The sequence below is a fragment of the Carassius gibelio genome, chromosome A11, assembly GCF_023724105.1.
Source record: "Carassius gibelio isolate Cgi1373 ecotype wild population from Czech Republic chromosome A11, carGib1.2-hapl.c, whole genome shotgun sequence".
Lineage (NCBI taxonomy): Eukaryota > Metazoa > Chordata > Actinopteri > Cypriniformes > Cyprinidae > Carassius > Carassius gibelio.
The window spans coordinates 13,337,753-13,359,419 of NC_068381.1; the positions used below are offsets into that span (position 1 = coordinate 13,337,753).

At 37.3% G+C, this 21,667-nt stretch overlaps 2 protein-coding genes across 3 annotated transcripts in view; both read right to left on the reverse strand.

The window, feature by feature from the left end:
- Positions 1-24: 24 nt before the first annotated feature.
- Positions 25-3,603, reverse strand: LOC128022396 (26S proteasome non-ATPase regulatory subunit 6-like). The gene is made up of 8 exons (XM_052609917.1): positions 3,342-3,603; positions 1,799-2,004; positions 1,486-1,631; positions 1,180-1,399; positions 831-939; positions 470-638; positions 313-390; positions 25-219 (listed from the first exon to the last, which is right to left on the reverse strand). The coding sequence occupies exons 1-8, from the start codon at positions 3,484-3,486 to the stop codon at positions 123-125; spliced, it is 1,170 nt and encodes a 389-aa protein (XP_052465877.1). The 5' UTR covers positions 3,487-3,603; the 3' UTR covers positions 25-122.
- Positions 3,604-13,158: 9,555 nt separating this feature from the next.
- Positions 13,159-21,667, reverse strand: part of LOC128022398 (prickle-like protein 2) — a 44,149-nt gene continuing 35,640 nt past the window's right edge. Inside the window, exons 3-8 of one of the 2 annotated variants that reach the window (XM_052609922.1) lie at positions 20,017-20,130; positions 19,748-19,885; positions 18,538-18,741; positions 17,173-17,359; positions 15,482-16,342; positions 13,159-14,625 (exon numbers count right to left, since the gene is read on the reverse strand). In XM_052609922.1, coding sequence (XP_052465882.1) covers positions 13,733-14,625; positions 15,482-16,342; positions 17,173-17,359; positions 18,538-18,741; positions 19,748-19,885; positions 20,017-20,130 — 2,397 coding nt within the window. In that variant the 3' untranslated portion in view covers positions 13,159-13,732. The remainder of the gene's footprint in view (positions 14,626-15,481; positions 16,343-17,172; positions 17,360-18,537; positions 18,742-19,747; positions 19,886-20,016; positions 20,131-21,667) is intronic. The other variant, XM_052609921.1, reaches the window with a different exon arrangement.

Genomic DNA, 21,667 nt, shown 5'->3' on the forward strand with positions numbered 1-21,667 from the left:
AAACACCAAAGACAAGCTCAAACATTTCCTGCAATTCATTTTTATTATATACTGTACATAAAACAAAAGTCAGGTTGTTCACAAGAAAAGACATGGCTATCGATCAAATGCCACATGTTGGACTACATGTTGATTACTCTGGACAGCTTCTGAACTCTGTTCAGCAGAAGATCGCCCTTCTTTATGGTTTCCTGGTACTGCCAGTTCTTACTGTCAGGTCTGAGGGGACAAGGAAAAAGACAAGAAATACACAGTAGGCTTACAGATCCAACAGAGATATAAACCAATACACACAAATATTAAGGTCTTCACCTGTTGGTTTCCACAATCTCATTAACTTTGTCGATCTTGCAATGTAAACGTCCTGCGGCGATGAATCGCGACAGCTCCCTTAGGGAAGAAAAAGACCAAGGTAAGCCTAGAAATACTGCATGTTTACATATTTGTTTATATGACGGTGGGATCGTACTGGTCGATGAACTCTGTGCTGACTCCAAATGCTTCGGCCATGTATCCCAGTGTCAGGGAGCGGTAGGATTCCAGCAGCTGGCCATAGGCCAGGATGCGCATCTCTCGGACATAGTAACGGTAATGAGGAGCAAACAACCAGTCTTGCTTCATCTCCTGTTCAACTCGAGCTACAGAGGAGAAACGGATGGAACATCTGACCAACACTTTTTCAAACGATAACAAGAGCCAAGTTGGAGAAGCACTTTCAATAAATAACATTAATCTTAAAACAGTGCGGCTAGTTCAGTAATAACATTTTCCTCAACTGTTCTTTAAAGGCTAAATGAGCTACTAGCATGCTCCAGCAATATTTTACTTACCCAATGACTGAAAGAATACGGAATAACGGCACTCATAGAGAGAGAAGAGGTACTGACGGACAGCAGGTAAACTGTGCAACACCTCCAAGATCTCAGCACCCTTAATCACCTGAGAAAACAGATCCTGCTTAATATTTTGTGCAAAATGGATTAGGATTAACGGATTATTTGGGGATTAATAGAAAGCACAAAATAACAGCATTTATTTGAATTTGAAATCTTTTGTAACATTATATTTGCTATCACTTTTATGCTTCCTTACTAAAAAGCATTCATTAATAAACTTACCCCCAAACCTTTAAACCGCAGTGTATACATACGGTTTTTGTTTTTTAGGCTTAGTTCTTACCTTCTCTCTCAGGTCCGGCCTCTTGAGTGCGATCATACACACATACACAGTGTATGTGACGAACGTCTTGTAGTCCATAAGCTCATACGAGGTGAAAGTGGAGACAGTATCCAGAAAGAGCTCCGCTGCCTGCTTGAAATCCCGAATGGCCACGCAGTAGAGGCCCTGATACACCTTCAGCCGATTCCTCCGGTCCCAGTCACCACCTTCTTCAATCAAACTGTTGTTCACACACGCAGAGTTCAAGCATCAGATCAACATTCCCGGGTGAGATGCATTTAAGTCAGTCTGCACTCTATACTGTACCTTTTGGCTTTCTCAGTGTTGCGGGTGATGAGGTCATTGTCCATATAAAACAGACCGATCCTCAGCAAGTAAAAAACAATATCTAAGCGATGACCAAGAGCAACAGTCTTGTCATACGTCTTCCTGAAGGCAGTCAAGGCCCCTTCCTAAATGAAAGAGAGAAATATTATCAGTGTGGACAGAAGAATGAAATATACATGTTCGATGCTGGCAATAAAATCCAATGTAACATGTAATCAAACTATAAGAGTTGAAAGAAATGTTAAATATTAAACATTATTTATAATCTAGCGTGAACTGTTCAGATTTGCACCTTGTCACCGATGCGTATGAGATATTCAGCTTTGGCCATCATGGCATCTCTGATCTCACTCTCTCCCTGGTTCTTCTCAGCATCTTCCAAAACATCATCCAGCCGTTTCAGCTCGTCCTCATTGGCCTTCTTCATCTTGCTCAGCAGATCCGTGTCCGTCTGCCATTTCAGCTCTTTACACAGGGCTTCATAGTATGGGGCCATATCTACAAAACACAATCACAACATCATGACATGCACATTTGAGGTGCTTCACTTAAATATTTTCACTTAAAAAAAATAAAATGACTGCTTCTTAAATAAAATGACACTGCTATAAAATGCACGTCAGACATCATATATCTGAATACATTCATATGTAAGCACATGCACACGTATGTACATACCTGTATGTGCTCATAAATATATGCACAGATTACATATGTTGTGTACATATTAAAGAAGAGAGGAAAACAACTATTTAATATAGGAGTGATTTTTCTTTAAATAGGAATTTTGATTAAAAAATAAAATCAGGTCTTTGAGATGTAGCATATTTGGTCCATTTTTCCCAGTACAAAACAAATTGTTCCAATTTTTTATTTACAAATGCAGTTATTTTCTCCATTTTAGAAATGTCTACTGTAATTTCCATCCATGCATTTAAGTTAGAACTCTCCTGTGACAACCAATTTTGTTTTTTGGTAAAACTATTTTTAACATCCACTAACAGTATATTTAATAGGTATTTATCTCCTTGTAACCATTCCTTTGGTATGTATCAAAAAAAAGGCAGTATGTATACCTTTCCAATATATTAATAATATATTATTCATTCCCTTTCCTCCTCTGCTATAATGAAATCTTCCTTCTCCCATTTTATTTTCATATAAGAAGTCATGGGTGTTTTAAGATTTAACAGACATTTGGATATGCATGCAATAATTCTATGAAAATCTGATTTATATGATTTCTAACCGATTCTATTGAGCCTGTCCTCAACTCAGTCACATTCTTCATCTTCATATTAACAAAATGTTGAATCTGTAAGTATCTATAGAAGTGTTTCTAGTGAATGCTTCTCTTTAAGTGCTTCAAAGCTGGTTAATATATTATCTTCTATTATATTATATACAACTGTCCACCCCTTACCCCTCCAGTCCTTAAATCCAGCATCTACTCTTTTTGGTGTAAACTCAGAATAATATGCACACCATTTAAGAGGCATAATTTCTCCTTTCGATTTATATTCTATCATAAAAGATTTCTTTACATTAAGAGTGCGTTTTACCTATGGATTATCAATAACCTTAATATACTCTTGAAAATAATAGAATAATCAACATTTAAATGCGCCAGAAGACCAAGTGTGTGCATAATAACAAGTAGCTAGTTAGCTGGTGTGCTAACGTTACTTGGCTTAGCCGGCCAGCTAACTAAATGCAGGGAAATTATAAAGCTCGTGCATGAAACAGCTTCATATATTGAGGTAGTACCTACAGAAATGTTGAAATATAACATTATATCTGCTAAACGAGCAGCGTGAGCGAGTGAATGAACTCACTGTTGAGTTTGATGGCGTCCATCAGCTCGCGCTTCACTTCAGCATCATGTCTGTGATCATCCAGAGTCAGTAAAAACTTCAGCTGGGCTATTCTCAGGTTGGGGTTTTTAGGTAAACCCTCTTCCTCCAGGTTTTCCAAAGGCATATTTGCAGAGTTAAACGCGATTTAGAAGAGGACGGGAGTCTTTGTTATGGCTGGGAGTGATAATGACAGTGACAACGATGACTAGGGGGAAATCTAATCAAAGAAATGTGTAGATTCACTTCCTCTTGCTCGAGACGATGACGCAGGGAAAAGACAGTACATCGAAGTCAAACAACGTATTAAAAACTATAACACTGCCCCCATCTGGTTAAGTGTTATATTGCACCCACAAGGGTTTTTAATCTTTTAGAAACCACGGTAAAATGTTTTTTTAATCACATTTATTTATTACTTCTCATATATATATATATATATATATATATATAAATATAAATAAATAATAAAAAAAAATATATATATATATATATATTTATTGGAGAGAAGCAGTGGTATACTTCATGGACACAAGAAGATAGACACCGAGCAGATAGACATGAGGAGAGTGTTGCAGGAACTGGTAGGAGCATGTTATTGAATTATATTGCCAGATCTAAGAAATTAGATTAAATCTGAAATTTTTAAAGAAGAATTAAAGAATTGTCGTCTCACTATATTTCAACAAAATAATGGTAAAGCTTGGTAAATTACTGGGTAATATTTCTCAGTAAAATAAACCATATATTTTCTTTTTATCTTTCAACCAAGCGCAGAGTTAAACTTTTAACCAAAACTGACTCATTTACTCCCGATGTGGCTTTATGTCATTCTTTCTTAACAAGAGGAAACCCCTCTGTGCTGGTTTTGCAGTTTGATGTGAAATATCTAAAGTATTGACTTTGTTGAATAATAGTCAATGAACAGTGTCTGTATTTTCAGGTTGGTGTTGGTAAAGCACTTATCTTTATCGTTGTGTTGGGATAGAAGGATCTTTTCAGAATGGATTTCATCTCACAGCGATCAGCTCTCCATCTCCAGTGTGCACTTGAATTTCATTTATTCTTTTCCTGTACTTTAACAAAGCAGGTCACACTTTATTTTAAATGTGCTTGTTGCAGTGTAATTATACTGAGTAACAAGATGTCCAAAAGGGAGGTCGGAGATTTTTTTTTTTTTTTTTAGTGTGGTTCCCCAAACAGCCTTTCAGTAAAACATTCTTGAACAAACCATTTTGTGTGAAGAGCATTGGAAGAAGAAGAAACTTGTGTGCAAAAGGAATGTTCCATGGATGTTAAATGTTGTTCACAGAACCATAGAAGCCAATAAAGAACCTTTATTTTTAAGAGTGTACATACTATAGTTTAGGGTTTAGTTTAGTTGCTTGTAACAACAACATCAAGTGTAACCAGAAGGCCATTTAAGTGTCACTTTTTCTATTGTCATTTCTATAACCACCATTTTTGGATTCATTTTCCCATTCCTTATAGTACGTCCATCACCATGCCAATAACAAAAAAATAAAATAAAGCAATGTTTGTGGATTCAGCCACTTTATAGAATATGACATTGTGCTCCACAAATGCAGCATTAGTAAATGTCATTGCTATTAGATGTTTCACTAGTTTATGTAAGAAGCTTTTGCCAGCATATAAAGCAGTGATTATGACTGTATTGTGAAAGTTTCTCTTCTCTTTATTTAACACTGTCATAAAAGACCAGAATTGTTCTTTTAGTTATGCCCTGTTATATATCTTGTTCTTGAACAATGTATAATACCAGGCTTTCAGCACACCTTTTCTCTGTTCTACAGTCTGTTGTCTCGCTTTAACAAAAGCCCATGTTTCTTATCCTTGTTTCTCCAGGCCGTTCTGAAGTCTCTGTGCTTTGTTCTTTTCTCCTGCGTTTTGTCTGATAGCTGCTCTCTACGTCTTCTTCATCCTTCCTGAAACACAAGGCAGAACTCCTCTTGAGATTTCCCAAGAGTTTGAGAACATCAGAGCATGTGGATCCTCCAGAAGATGTCATGTGCTTAGAGACCAAGCCGTAACGTTCGAGTCTTGGTATATTGATGTAAATGTGGACTAGATGTGGACTGGTACAAGAAGTAATAACTTATCATCAAATTTATCAACATTATATTGATAAAGACAGACTGCTGTCAGTTGGATGAATGGACTTTAGTGTTTATTTAGCAATAATGGGCAGATGACAGTACATTATCCTTCTTATCAATAAATAAGTAAATGTACTGTTAAATTAAATTATTTGGTGAGAAGGAAAATACTGCATTAAAACAGCTGTGTAGAAAACTGGAAGCCATAACGGTCAATATATTATAATGACCCGAGAGCTGTTTAATAAAAGACATTATATTTGACTAGTTTTTTATTGGATGAAAACATTTAAAATATGAAACTTATGTTATTTAATCTGCATGTTCTGTTGTGAGATGTGTCCCAGGTTAGAAAAAAAAAGGGTAATTGTATTGCTATTATTTTCACTACCACTCAGAACACCTGAACAATGTCCAATTACATTACGTATTGTATGTGTTTCTGCATGAGTTTTATTTATTTATGAGGTAATTTATCAAGTCGGTAAGTGTATGATGCTTATTGACATAAACAGCACGTAGTCTATTCCAACATTATAACATAAATCTCTGCATGATTGCCGTCATTACATTTCTATTATAGTGCAGATCTCTGAACTAAGTGAGGCTGACCCCACTGAATCAGCCCACCATGTTATTGTACAGGGCCTTTGGGTTTGTAGAACCCTGTGAAGGTTCCGCTCAGGGACTTTCTGTCTTATCAGTTCTTGACAGGCTGTACGGGACTTCCTAGCCTCATTAGCAGTTTAATAGGTACTTTGTGAACTTCACAGAACAATAATGTCTGACATAACTAGATGCTTTATCGCTGCCTCAGTTATTTCACAGGATTAATTTAACTGACTATCAATGATTATGGACATTCCAAAACACCCAAAGTATACTGTATCGGAACAACTTTATGTGCACAACATGTTCCCTAATGCAAATGACCCAGTTTTAGTTAGAAACTAGGAGATTCAAATGTTCTATATGCCAGAACCTCATAGGCCCAAAGCCAATTATTTTGACAACATTTATGTGCATGCACGTGTTGCTAGCAGCAAAACTAACCATGGATATTAGGAATAATATCGCATAAATTATATATTTTTTCACTCATTATTTACATCATCAGTTTTAATAATTTTAATAATGTAATAATATAATTTTTTGTTTCTGTTTGTTTTTATTTTCTCAGATTTTAAGATTTAATACTGGGTCTAGAGTAAAACAATACAATACATATAAGGGCATTTAAAAATAGCAAAAGTAAATGATTAATATATAAGTTCCCAAGACCTTTTATATGACCTACATATGATAAAAACAAAAGTTGAAATCTTTTAGTTTTAATAAAAATAAATTCTTTGACATAAAATTGGAGAACCATCCTACTGCATATATATATAAATAATAAATAATTTAAATTATGGGACAATACCTTAAACTGTCAATGGGTGGCGCTGTTTATTCACTGCAGAGTACTGTGTGATTATTAGATTTTAATAAACAAGGAGTCCAAGAGTGCAGATGTATTATTAAATTCTTACATGATACATTAGAATGCTATACTGGAAGCATGTTTCTTTATAAACAAATATGCTTTTACTTATTTAGCAAATTCTTTTATGAGAATATTATAATTGTCAGTAATGTTTCCTTTAAATGTATTTATTTGAGTGATTATTTAACATTCAGATTCTTTTGTGACATACCTAAATTGTGACTTTTACACTATAATTTACACAAGTGCAGTCTCCCATTAACTGAAGTGGGACTTATTTTTGTCTAATGAAATACTTTGCTATTAATGCTGTCTCCCTTGCTTTTCCCCAACATTCTTTGGATAGAATGGATTAAGATAATATATAAATGCAAATCTCAGCTGTGTGCTGTTCAATTTTGCTAAGAATATTCTTACAGTTTATTTTTGCTAATTCAGTAAGAAGAATGAGTTACACTACCATTCAAAAGTTTGGGGTCGGTTATATTTTTTAAAATAGTTTAATCTTATTCTCACCAAGGCTGAATTTATTAAGTCCAAATTTTAGTAAAAACACTATTGTGAAATATTTGTACAGTTTGACTACAACATGGCACCAGTTCTCTGCACATGGATTTTGTTCATTCTGTGTGTCCTTGGCTTTTTAAGAGTTGGACAATTCTGAGAGCAAAAATGTTTTAAAGGTTGAACACACTTATAATAGCTGGCAGGGCACTGAGCATCAACAAAGTCATTTGTCCTTGACTCATATCTCTGCTAAACCGCAAATGCAAATTACATAATAGTATCGAATCTGTGAAGAGATGGTCAGACTATGTTAATATAATTAGTTTCAATAAAAACAGCTCATTTTTAATGCTTGGGTGTTGAGTGCGTAGCTGACATCGATCATTAATAGGACCACAAATCCACGTGTGAAAGTGCACAGAAGGGCATGCTTCAGTAAAGTCATTAATGTCTGTATATATGACTGGGGCTACAGATGGAAATCATGGGGCTTTTGGCATAATGGGATTATCTCCTATGTGTGAGTAAGAAATAAATGTGTCTATGAATGCTAAACAGTCCTGAGACCTCCTGATCTGAGAACTGAGCTCTGAATCAGTTCCATTTAGCTGCGGTAGCATCACAATGTAGACATGCGGTACTCATTGTGATGGATTTGTGTGTTGTTATTGTGTACAAATAGCACAGGTTGCTGTATGGATATTTCTGAATCTGAATGGAACAAATAGAGCAGAATGGATTCAGATTCAGTGTGTTGTATCATGGATCATTGTTTCTGATAATACATTCATAGTATTTTAAATTAGCTACATGCATGGACACACACACACACACACACATACATCCTTATACAAGGATGGGCTTTGAATTATTAGGGGGCCAAATAGAAACCATAACCAAAGAAAGTTCATACACAATGAATGTTTCTCAACAGTTTTGAAATGTTTCTCAGAACATAAAAACATTGAATCAACATCAGTGTCTCTGGCAGGGTTTTTTTTTTTTTTTTTTTTTTTTTTGCAACACTGATTATCTAACATCTTTTTGCTCAAAAGTCATGTTGAATTCACATATTCTTTCTGCCTGAGATCAGTCATCACCAAGTTACTCAGGTCACATATTTCTCTGGTAAACAGGCACTTGCAAAAAAAGAATCACTTTCGCCTGCCATGGTAACCATAGCAACAGCAGGCAGTTTAAGCACTTTTCATTCTTTTTGGAATAGTGACTAAACATACTGTCAATATTTATATATTAAATTAAAAATTAATTCTATCAATATATGTATCACATTCTAGATTTACATTACAGATTTACATGCCACAAAAAAATGCACCCTATGCTAATTTTTTAAATGCACATTTTAATCTTGATCTTGAACAATTAATCTAATAAAATTGTATATTTCTTTAAAAAAAATAGTCAGCATATTCAATCAAACTGCCATAACTGGTCCTTCCAGTGAAATGCATGCTTTTCTCTGGTGATGTATTCAAGGTCAAAACTCCTGAAAGACCCTCTATCGCCGTCTAACTGCACATGCATGAAGGCCAGTCCAGGAAGTTCTTGCTCTAGGCATACACCTTGTTGAGGAGCATATGATGCAGCAATTCTAAAGCATTGTAAAGCATTTGAGAACTGAATCTAGCAGTATAATTATAAGCAATGTTCCCTAATTGTGGCTGTTAATAACACCCAGAAGAGTGTCTGCACTTCCCTTCAGTAACAGTAATGCTTTGCAGCCTGAAATGAAGATGGGCATGTTTTTTTGTTTTATTCAGCTGTATGTACTTAGTGCAAAATGACCACAGATGATCACAGTTAAGAGTAAAAAAAAAAAAAACTTTTACCTGCTCCTGATTGAGTTTACATCTCATTTTTAGGAAAGGGGTAATCCTTTTTCCAACTCAGTGATTTTTTTTCTTACATGTTGGCGTTATATCTTTCACTTGGATGTTATAATTTTAACTGAATGTTTATTAAATATTTGATCAAATAAAGCTTGTGACATATGTAGCTCCAGTGACATCATCACAGTGGCATTCTCTGGTTCTGAGCCCGGCATGCTTTGAAATTTTGGTTTTGAAAACATGTAAAGGAATATGTGAAATCAGATGACAAAGATGAACTGATTTTAAACTCACATATTAAGTCAGATTAATGGACATTTACACATGTAAATATAATATTTGAAACTAACATATTATAATTGTCCCAGCCAGATTAAAAAAAAAAACAAAAAAAGGAAAATCCTAAAAGAGACCCGCTTGTCCAAGTAGTTTAGTTTACTGTTGTTTGAGGTCATTTTTGCTTAGTCTTAAATATTTCAGTTTGAAACTGGATGACTTTAATAGGACATGGCTTTGAAAAATATAAAGGGTGTTAAAAATGTCCAAATATGTATCAAACTCTATATAAAAGACTGTGGCTTTAACTTTAATGCTCCAGAGATAAATAAGCATAAAAACTCTGGATAAAAGACATTCATGTTTAAATAGGAATAACAGCAGTCAATTCTCTCAAGTCAACAAATAATGATGGCAATGGTCATGCCACATCACTGAAGTGCTATCAGTTACCTCTGACATAATTGCTCTAAACGCATAAAATTAAACCACAAATTGGTTTTAAATAAAATGCCTGCTCTCAGCTCTGGTCCTTAAATTAATTCAGTCATGGCCCACAGATTAATATAGGGTCATAACGTCAACTCAGAGTCTCTTTCTGTTTTATGAGGTATTCCTTCAATAAAGGACAGAAAGAGGACTATCTATAAACGATTTAAATGCCCAAAGAAAAAAAAAATCTGTAATTTGCTACTTGTGAACATGTCAGTTCTAATCTGATAAAAATTAAGATGTAATTAATCTCTTTTAAAGGTCAGGGAACATACAATTTAAGTAAAATGACTTAAAGGAGCCAAGTCAAAAGGCTTTGTAAAAAAAAAAAAAAAATGTGGTAAATGAGCATAGATAGGAGGCAATTTGCGAATGATTTTAATCTGTCAGGGAAAAACAGACATAGGCCACTGCACAAAGACAGGTCGGACACTTTCCATTTTGACTTCAGTTACGCCTGGGCTATTTCACAATTTCATGGTTTTGCTTTGTCTGCAGTATCAGCCCTCAGTGGACCTCTGGGAACTATTTTTAACATTATGTCATGTAGTCCCTGCCAATTTGCTGTGCCTTTAGAATTGCCCCTGACATTCAGCAAAACACACACTGAAAAACAGTGTGACTAAATATCCATCAAACAGAAATGTGTTTCATTTCCTGAAGTGGTACATGAGGTTGAGCAATTGACCCTTCGCCAGGATCTGACCAATCATATCCCTGAATTTGAAACCCGATACAGCGATCTGTCATGACCACTAATCTATTATCTCTAACACATTAAAGTTCACCCAAAAATGGAACTTTAGCTCATAAATTACTCACCCTCAAGTCATCCTATGTGTATATGACTTTCTTCTGCCACTGCATCAGTCCAAAAGAAGTTAAATAAAAAGTGACCATTTATTTAAGAAAAAAAAGGCTCCTGTAGCGAAGCGATGCATTTCTATAAGACAAATATATTCCAAACATAATATTCACTTGAATCTAGCTTGCGCTCACTGCTGTAAACTAAGCAGTTCCAGGGGAATGATGTATGGAGGTCTTGAAGGATGTTTGATAACAGGATCAAAGGAAGCAAAGTTTCCTTTAGCAAAGGAAAATCTGTCTCCTCTTGACTTATATCGAAATCCTCCCACATTTTTCTTTACAAATCCTTGTTTTGTATCTCTAATTACGGACCGCTGTATTGATCTTTCCACTGGGTTTACCCAGAACTGCTTCCATTTACAACAGTTAGTGCAAGCTACAGAAGTGATTTTTCCTTTTTGAATATGGATATTTTTCTTACAAAAATGCATCGAGGCCTTTGTTCAACTCCCAGAGCTGTGAGAGACACTTTTTTTTTTTAAAATATATACAGATGGGTGCTTTTTAGCTAACTTCTTTTGGACTGTTGCATGCAACACCCGCTGAGTGGCATTTAACAGCTTGAAAGATCAAATAAATGTTTTTATGTAACTCCGACTGGATTCGTCTGAATCTATGCCAGCTTTCATTGGCCAAGGCCTGGCCATGAGGCCCTTTGACCGACATGTCAAACAACCATTTCATTTGATCAGTGTCATGTTTCGGGGCGTGGAATTGTCGCCACAATTACAGACCGGTGTGTAAAATTCTAAGATGTATTTTAAAGATCATATGCCGCGAACTTTAAATATTAAACATTCTTTGTAAAATCCATAATTTAGTTGATCCTGATAAGCACGAGTCGTCACAGTTGTATACTCGATGGCTTTCTTCTTTCGTGAGGGGGTTTGGCACCAAAGCATTTTTGTTTCCAGGTTGAATGGCAAAGAACGCGACACACATGTGTATTGTTCAACCACCCTCATGTTGTTCAGAACCCACGACTATTTCTGAAGAAAGCAAGCAAGCAAAATTTTTGAAGATATTTTTGGGGGGTACTGAAGCATTTAAGCTTCAGAAAAGATACAAACCATTATAATTTTAATCAACACGCATGAGTCTTCTGAAGTCATGCTACAGAAACAGACGGAAATTTAAGTCAATATTAATTGAAAATCTGTTCATTCATTCCACACTGACTAAATGATCCGATCGTTGTCGTTAAAAGTTGGCTGCCGATTATCAGTATACTTGAAGCTTGGTCTGTTCCTTTCACATTTGTGAAACAGATGAACATTTAGATTTGAAAAGTAGGATTTATTCAGAAATCAGATATCTCTACAAAATGCAGCTTGGGTGGATGTCAAGATTCTCAAATATTGTTGGACTTTAAAAGACTTGGAATCTAATGCGTGACACTACTTTATTAAGCTAAAAATTATTGAATTGTGACATAACGTTCTGGTATTATTTATTTAGAAAGATATCAGTTTCTCAGTTCAAATTTTTTTATATTTTTTTATATATATATAAGAACCACCAATTCATCATTCACTAGCAAAAATGAGAGGAAACGGATTGTAAGAGAGAACTTAAAAAGATGAAAAGCTCTAATGTTGCGCTCATTTATGCAGCTGGTTAGGTCATAACACTGCAATGTAAACTTTCTTTCAAGACTCTTCTGACCACTACTAAGTGGGCAAATATTCCACAAGACAGTAACGCAAAGCATCTCATGTTTCTGGCCTGTCAGGGACATTAGCCACTTTTTCGATAAGTTCCGATACATTTTTTGCTCTTATAGCACATGGGACTGTGGTCATGGTTTATGGATAAATATCTGAAAACCACATATGTATTATCCAGCAGCTAAAATAACATTCTGAATCTCCACGTAAAATGATATTCTCAAATCTTATTGCTAAAACAGATGCACTATTGACAGAATGATGGTTTAGAATCCAAACATAGAGCAAAGCATGAACTAGAGATGCAAAAACCTTTCCCCATGGTTTAATCCCCAAATCGAAGATGGAGATCTAAATGAATCCTTGTGTTTTCATAAGCACTGTCATTAGCAATGAGGTGTATCGGTAAGCGAGACTAGCCATTTGGATCCTGCGGATGCTCTGTGGTCTTTAGCATTAATGCATGGAACAGATGGCGAGGGTGTTGGTGTCTAATCGGAGTCAGAGATCACAGAATGCTCTGATGAGGAAGAACCAAGAGCTGTCAATCAAATCGCTTACAGAAATACCTTTTAATTTCCAATACAGGACAAAGTTCAGCAAATTAACGTGCATGCCTTTACTATTTTCTATACATTATGCTTAGTACATAAATGATTCTATTGATACAAAATATAAAAATATGTGGTACATTTACAATTTATTTACAGTACATCCTTAATTTAGTGAATTTATTCATTCAAATGCGTATATACATCTTATTAATGGGATTTTTAGCCCAAAGCAAACACCATACAAAAAAAAAAAAAACACTGTGCCTGAATGAATTACTTAAAAAAAAAAAAAAAAAAAAATTGCACATTAGCTGTAACAAATGCGGCAACAGTGCTGCAGATTTAATAATTAAGAAGTCCTAAAAATAAAAGTGTAACATCCAGAATTAATTTGGAAATATCACATGGGGAAGCATGCATATGTAATTGAGCTGTGAACAAATTAAATTACTGCGTATTATTCACTGATAGCCTCACAACACCAAAAAGCCTTTCAAACTACAGGGACAGGGGAAAATGATTGTGCAAGGTTGTGGAGCATGCAGCAGGAGCCACTTTTAAGATATAATGCAGTTCTTGCTTTTCCTACGTTTGCGTGTGTGTAACTGTCCTCGGCTCCCAAACTGACCGGATGCTCCCAGTCCTGCAGAGTTGTATTTGCGTAGCAGCTCTTCGCTGGGCATGTACCTCAGCTGGACCGGTCTGGGAATGGGCTCGCCCAGAAAATACCCTTCATCTTCTGACTCGGAAGATGAGGAACAGGTCGAGCACCAGTCATCATCGTAATCATACTGGTCCCATGAATAAGGGCCTTGGTGTCGGTGTAGCGCAGGGTTCTGAAGTGTAAGGTCAGAGGTTGTCCGAGGGCATGGTCTGAAAGGCTGCTGTCTCAGCCTGCTGCTTCCACTGCCATAGTGGTCCCGAGGCCCACGGGGTGGAGGGAACTGGTCATAATCCTCACGAGCATGAAGTTGAGATCGTATCTGAGATGGGCGGTGCTCGGCAGCGAGGTTAAGTGCATTGTCTGAACGGGAACGCCTGGAACGATGGGAGCGACGGTGGTGGTGGCGACGGCGTGGCTCATCATGGTTAATGCTTCGACGACGGGAACGTTCGCTCATGGGTGGTAGACGAGCATTGTTGGCGTTGCTAACCAAACTCACACGATCCTCCTCCTGATAGGTAAAACCAGATGGCAAAGCATTAATTCCAGGTTGCTGACGGGGGTATTGCACAGGGAATTTGACTTGCACAGGGGCTTTGAGCTCCAAGTAGGGCTGTGTGGAGTTCAGGCTGCGCAGAGATTCAGAGCTGTGGAACTGCAGAGAGGAGTTGAGTGTGCCCATGTTACTCTTTTCAGACACATTCATGCCAGAATCTTTGCTCAAATCTGGCATTGAGAAGCGAGACAAGTGCTCCTGTCGTTTACTGCCACCATCTGCAGAGGTGCCTGTAGACCGGAAACACATGTCAGACAGTTGTAATATTCTCTTGCATCTCTGAGTGTGACAATACACAACAAAGTTGAGAAACGCAAGTAAAGATTTTTAATCCCAAGAAGGCCTTAAATTGATCAAGTGACATCACAGACTTTTAAATTACATTTCTGTTTCAAATAGTTGCGGCCTAATGGTGAGAGAGTCGGACAACCCAAAGGCTGCAGGTTCGAGTCTCAAGTCCAGAAGGAATTGTCGTTGGGGGGAGAGAATAACCAGCACTCTCTTACTCTCTAAACCAAGACTGAGGTGAGACCCTTGAGCAAGGCACCGAAACCCCCAACTGCTCCACAGGGGCCACAGCACATGGCTGCCCACTGCTCCGGGTGTGCGTTCATGGTGTGTGTGTGTGTGTGCATGTGTGTATGTGTATGTGTACTTGGATGGATTAAATGCAGAACACAAATTCAGAGTATGGGTCACCCAACATGCTTGGCACACATCATTTCAATTTCAAATAAACGCTGTTCTTTTGAACTTTATTCATCAAAGAATCATGAAAAGAAATGTATCACCATTAAATATATTAACTATTTCCCTACAAGGAAAATGTTTCTTAATCAACAAATATAAGAATGATTTCTGAAGGATCATGTGACACTGAAGCCTACCACAGGAATACATTACTTTAAAATAGTAAAGTTAATTGTAATTTTTTTCAATATTTCAAATTATTTCTGCTTTTACTGTATTTTAGATTTTTTTAAATGCAGATTCTTTCAAAAAATATTTTTTTTAATCTGTAAACTTTTTTAAATATATAAAATAAAAATAAAATGGAAAAAAGCAATAAAGAAAATAATGAAATACCTGTAGCATTAGATAGAGCCAATGACTCCATAGATCCATGTGGCGTCTGCTCCATTGGTGTGAGCTGTTCGCTATAGCCAAGAGCACTGATGGGGTTCCTGCTACGGCCCATCTGCGGTCCAACATCCTTTTCCTTCTCCCTCTGGAATACATGCAGGCTCACGGAGCGCTTATCCATGAAGCTGTTGTGTGGAACCTCTTGAAAGCTCATCTGTGTTTGCAGTCCAGGTGGGTAAAAGTCCTCTGGTCTGGGTTGGAACCAGTTCTCATTCATAGACTGTCCTTTCAGAGCTGATACGGGGGGTCTCTTGGAGGCCACAGGCTCCTTGGGCCTTGGATCTGCTGGGTGACCAGGGGACAGATTTGAAGAATAGGAAGTCCGGGTGTTGCACTGACTGAGCAAATGAAAAGGGTTTGAAGAGAGGTCATTACGGCTTTCGTACCCATACACCTCAGCCGGTGTCTTCCAGGATGGAGATTCTCTGTTCAGACTTGCCGTTTGACTGGACAGACTAAGCAAATCCATTTGCAGGGACAGTGGGTCAACCTCAGCAGAGTAACGCCCGGTTGAACCTTTTCCACCCTGGTTCCCATCTCCTCCACTACCACTATTATTGCTCTTGTTGAATTTGGAACTGCTGTGGTGGGCCTCACGTGAACGAGCGCTCTGAAATGCAGAATCCGAGGAATCAGAGCCGTTCTGGTCGTCGCCAACACTACATGCCCGAGAGCAGAAGATCTGACCCTGCTTTGGTAGAAAAGGACGACCGAGCAGAGACTTCTTACAGCGAGCACAGCTAAAACAGGCCTCGGTGGCATGCCAGTGCTGGCCATCATATGTCATCTGACCCTGGTCAATACCTGCACAATCAGAGGATATCCATTACACACAGAACATATGCATCTATGCCAAAAAGCAAGTAGTGATTGCTCATAAATGGGTCACAAATTATTATTATTGCTATACTTTGTTCTCAAATGGTTAATGTTATGCCCAATAATTGATTTTGGATCATTTTTAACCAAAAAAAAAGTTGAAGGAATGCAGCTTTAAATTCATTCTAGTTACTTTTTATATTACATAGTTATATTTTTACCATAAACAAACACACACACATATATATCCTGAACTAACCTTCCCTAGTAGTCCTTTTAGACACAAGCACTTAACAGCACTGTGTGAAAATCTGAGCTTAAAAATGTGTGGATTTTAAATGACAGCTCCTTCAGGTAAACAAATGCAGAACAAAGATGTCTTTGAAGGATCACGGCCTCATGAGGTGTAGTCGTGTTTGGAGAAATCTGATTAAATGGGGTGCCACATATTGCAGAAACGCATTTGATTTTAATCACAGCTCACTTTAAGCAGCCACGGAAACCATCTGTTTTAAAAACCTGCACTGTTGCTTCCTGTTTAGAATCCGTTTCTTGAAAATACTTTCTTGTGATTCTGTGTGGAAACTAATTCCAGAATAAATTTCTACGAAACAATCTGGCAGAATGAAGAACGTGAAGACCAGACTCCACCATCAACACAACGCAGCTATTCATTCATCTTCTAAACATTAGACAAAAAGCAGGTCAGCCGTCTCTTGGCAGTTGCTACAGGGCAATTTCTGCAAGAGCAAAGTGGACCGGCCTTGCATGGACACGAGAGGATTCTAGGATGGCACTGATAGATGAGCTCTTACCGATGTGTTCCCCACAGGAGTCACAGTACTCTGCGTACAGGGACTCAAAGCAGGTGCAGCAGTACGGCCGGCCCTCTTTCATGATGTAACGCTGGCCGCCCAGAACGGTCTCACACTCAAAACAGCAAAAGTGCTTCATGTGCCAGTGCCTGCCCTCTGCCTCTGTGCACTCATCTGAAAAAATGATCTAGAAGACAGATAAGAGATAAGAGTAAGACCATTTTTCTGCGATGGAAGTGACAGGACTAAAACTAAAGGCTCCACTGAGGCAACAGCCGGAGCTGCAGTACAGCAGTAACTCTATTATCACTATAGAGATGAAGTTCTGTAACCATGGCAATCATGCAATGTATTCAGCTGTCTTTACACAAAATCAGAACTAGAGAAACAGGGCTCATTGTGTGCTGTCTTTAACTACACAATGAGAGACGTCTAAGTTATTAGCATTTTGCAGCGTATTCATCATTTTATTTTCCCTTTGCACTTCAAGGGTGCAGTCACATTTGTTTTTGTATGGCAAAATTTCATGAGTGAAATGGAATCTCAACTGGAATCTCAATGAAGGGAAAAATGATCATGGATTTCACAATGGATTCCAGTTTGCTGTACTTTTCACACAATATTTCGCTGGGTTTACCAATATGTCCCTGCAAGACCTGGCCCAAGGATTGACCACATCTTCACATGATTAAAGGAACAGTTCACCAAAAAAAAAAATAATAATAATAAATAATTATTATTAAATTAAAAACTGAAAATGTACTCACCCTCAGGGCACCCAAGATATTTTTGTGTCTTTATTGGGACAGATTTGAAGAAATATATCATTCTGTAGTGAATGGGTACCTTCAAAATGAGAGTCCAAACAGCTCATTAAAAATATCACAATAATCCACACAGTGCATCAATTAAAGTCTTGTGAAGTGAAAAGCTGTGTGTTCATAAGACACAAATCCATCATTAAGCTGTTTCAAACCGTAACTCGTGGATTATCATTATGTTTTTATCAGCTGTTTGGACTCTGACGGCATCCATTCACTGCAGAGGACAAACTGGAAAGCATATGATGTAATGCTAATGAAAAATAAAGAAACAAAATCATCTTGGATGACTTGAGGGGGAGTACATTTTTTTAGCATTTAAATGTTCTGTTACAACTCTAAGACAATTATAGCATCTTTCCTTTGAAAAAAAAAAACATTGACAGAGTGATTTGTGCTGTTTAGATATTTTCTAAGTTAAAAAGGATGATATTGCAAATATGTGCAACATTATATAAGGTAACAATGGTTTATTAGCAAATACAAGATACATACTAATGTACAGAGGTTCATGTCTTGTAATGGCAAGGTTAGATTGTCTAACCTCATCGCAGGCCGAACAACGGGGTTTGAGTCTCTCAGCGTGGTGACGACCACAGAAGATCTTCCCATCCTGGGAGAAGTAGATGAGATCCACCAGCAGCTCGTCGCACATGCTGCACACAAAGCATTGTGGGTGCCAGCACATCCCATGGCCTGCCCGTGATGCAAAGACGGCAATGTCACCTCCGTTTATCTGTCCCCCACACTGAAAACGAGAAAAACAGATGGAGAGAGAATTGAAAGGTAGGAATGAACGTTAAAAAGGAAAATTGACATTTAACATGAAAAAATTTATTTAGCAGCAGGGTAAAAGAGAAAATCAATAATAATATCTACCTTTTATTTAGTGTTTACAGACTGCCTATTTATCTACCAAATGATCAGATAAAACTAACTAATATAAAAGTTCAATATAAAAGGAAGAAAATGCACCTCAAGACTCTTGTATTACTGTCAGTTTTGAATTTATAATACATTCATACTGAATAAAAGTATTAATGTCTTTCCCAAAAAATTATCTAACTGATCCGAAACCTAAGAATAAAAGTATATTTTTGCACATCCCTTGACAAAGCATAGAGAATATTCAAATTCAAAATCTGAATTTATAACAAGCGGTCAACATATTGTATCTGAAAAGAGAAGGGAACAGCTGATATGAGCTGGTTTCTTCATTAAAGCTCTCCTTCAGCATTTTCCAATATCTTGTGCTATGGAGAGTCAGCAAATGTTAAATGGGATACACAGATGCTTGCAGCTACCCACAAAAACACACACTCGTGTGTCAGTTACTTCAGAGACCAATATTTATTAGAAAGCCTGCATCTTTTCAACAGCGCTGAGGGCTACATAGGGGCTTTATATCTTTAAGAGCATCACTGCAGAGGATACATTTAAAACGTGAAAAAAAGCCAAACTGTGTCAGTGTGACATCTGTTCCTGAGAAGTAACGGAAGAAGAGAGAAACCAGGCAGGTGGTCACAGACATGCATATCCAGCTTATATTCAGCTCTAATTCACTTACTGGCACTTGCACGACATCCCAGGTGGGCTAACACACACAACCAGAGGAAACCTTAAAACCGACAATGAAAATAAGCCGCCAACGAACAAAACTACCCATTTCAAAGAACCACTGAAGCTGAACTCTTCCTGTGGCCAGAAACGTCCTCCATCCCAAACCACGGTTCATTTGGATATCATACACACACCTGTTCACAGATAGCTCCAGTCATGGTGACCGGGAAGGGCCTGACATTACCACGGCCCAGGTTCTCCCTCTTCCTCTGGTTGCTGAAGAGCTTCAGCTCTCGTTTTTCCTCATCATCCAGACTGTTACAGTATCGCACCTGCGCAACAAGAGCTCAGGTCAGCTGTGTCACATTAACATGGACATACATGTGTATTAATGATGGCACACACAAACATGCATGCATTCTGACCGGTGACCTTTTCACGCAAGACCCCGAGCTAATCTTACCTCATTGTCATGTGGAGGGAGCTGATGCAGAAGCTGCTTGATGCGATGCTTCTCCCCAGGACTGTTCACGTATGGTACTTTATCCTCGGGCAAAGAGCTGTAATACTGATGTACCTGGAATGACATTTGAAAACTATTTTGAATTACTCTGAATAATGTGAGTACGGTAAGTAAATAAAATATTGTTTACATAAAAATAAAGATTCTGATGCTTGGGTGACAAGGTCACAAGCACAGGTGTATATTACTTCAGTATAATTTATGCTAGCGAATAAATAAAGCACCCCCCGATCTCGCCCAACATCCTTGCATTGCACACACCGGTATAACAGCCAGAGTGATTTATGGAAGAGCGATGCATGAGTTAATGGAACCGGCCCCTTCTATCCCCCCCATGACACGCTTATATGGAGGACCCTTTATCTCAAGATAATAAGAATGTCCAGAGCTCATCCCAACTTAATTAACCATACGAGGCTTACATTTTTGGATGAAAATGGACATTATCACAGTTGTCTAATTAACATAATAAAATTTTAAATGTAACTACATCATGCATTTCATTTTATAATTGGCCAAATAATGAGAACACAAGTCTAGATTACATTATAATATACATGTAATTGTCTGTTGACTTGTGGCTGGAGTATTGTTTTGGAAAGCAAACAGGCCAGTGAAGAATCCAGACTTAGTAGGAGCCATAATAAAGTCCTACAGCCTCAGACCACCCATCCAAACCTATTACACAGATTTGATGGCGTAATCTGATATATCGCAGGGGCCATCTCCCTTCGTCCCCATACCATATAAACACAGAATAAAAAACAGTGCTTAAGAGCAACTGAGAACTGTAATAAAATACATCATGAAATAAAACACAAGCAAGCAGCATTTCTCCTTTTTTAAATTTGAAATAATACAATTGAAATTAGAAAAACTAATAATAAAAAAAGACTAGATTTTTTTTTTTTTGAAAAACTAGGCAACTAACTGAAATTAAAACTAAATTGACAAACTATGTAAAAAATTCAAGCTAAATTTAAATGTTTGAAAATTAAATCTAATTAAATTATATATATATATATATAAAAGTATATTTCAAAAATACTAAAATAAAACTGCTGCAAAGAAAATTACATTTATCTCAATGCTCTCCACTAGCACAGGACATCACAGGACCGACTCCATGAGGAATCTGCAATCTTTACTCATGGACATTTTTTTATGCTAATTACTTGAGCTATAAATACCATGTGTGACTAATTTAGCTGTATAAAAAAATTTTTTTTTTATATTAAACATTTGCCTTTAAAGACATGACATGAATTTGGTATTACTCTACATCGACAGTGTTTTTAAACTGTGTGAATGACTGATATGTAAAGACACGGATGAAATATTGTTAATCTCAGACATCCATCAAAATGTGTTTTTACAAGGACCAAGAAACATTCTGGATAGATTCCAAAACAAAATCACCAGCTTCTCCGGTGAGGCGTGGGATTTGTTTTTAGAGCTCCGTCCATGTCCGGTGTTTAATGCCTCCCTGTAATAAGGAGCTGTCTCTTTAAACGTGCTGATGGCTCTTCCGTTGCTTTTGTTGGCCGGTACAGTGTCAGCAAGGGGTTTCTGGAGGACTCGTGCAGAGGTT

Excerpts from the sequence above, each read along its gene's own strand:
- LOC128022396 (XM_052609917.1), bottom strand. The coding sequence starts at position 3,486 with ATGCCTTTGGAAAACCTGGAGGAAGAGGGTTTACCTAAAAACCCCAAC. Across the intron at positions 940-1,179 it reads GGCCGGACCTGAGAGAGAAG|GTGATTAAGGGTGCTGAGAT; the intron begins GTAAGAACTAAG and ends CTGTTTTCTCAG. Across the intron at positions 391-469 it reads AGCACAGAGTTCATCGACCA|GGAGCTGTCGCGATTCATCG; the intron begins GTACGATCCCAC and ends TTCTTCCCTAAG.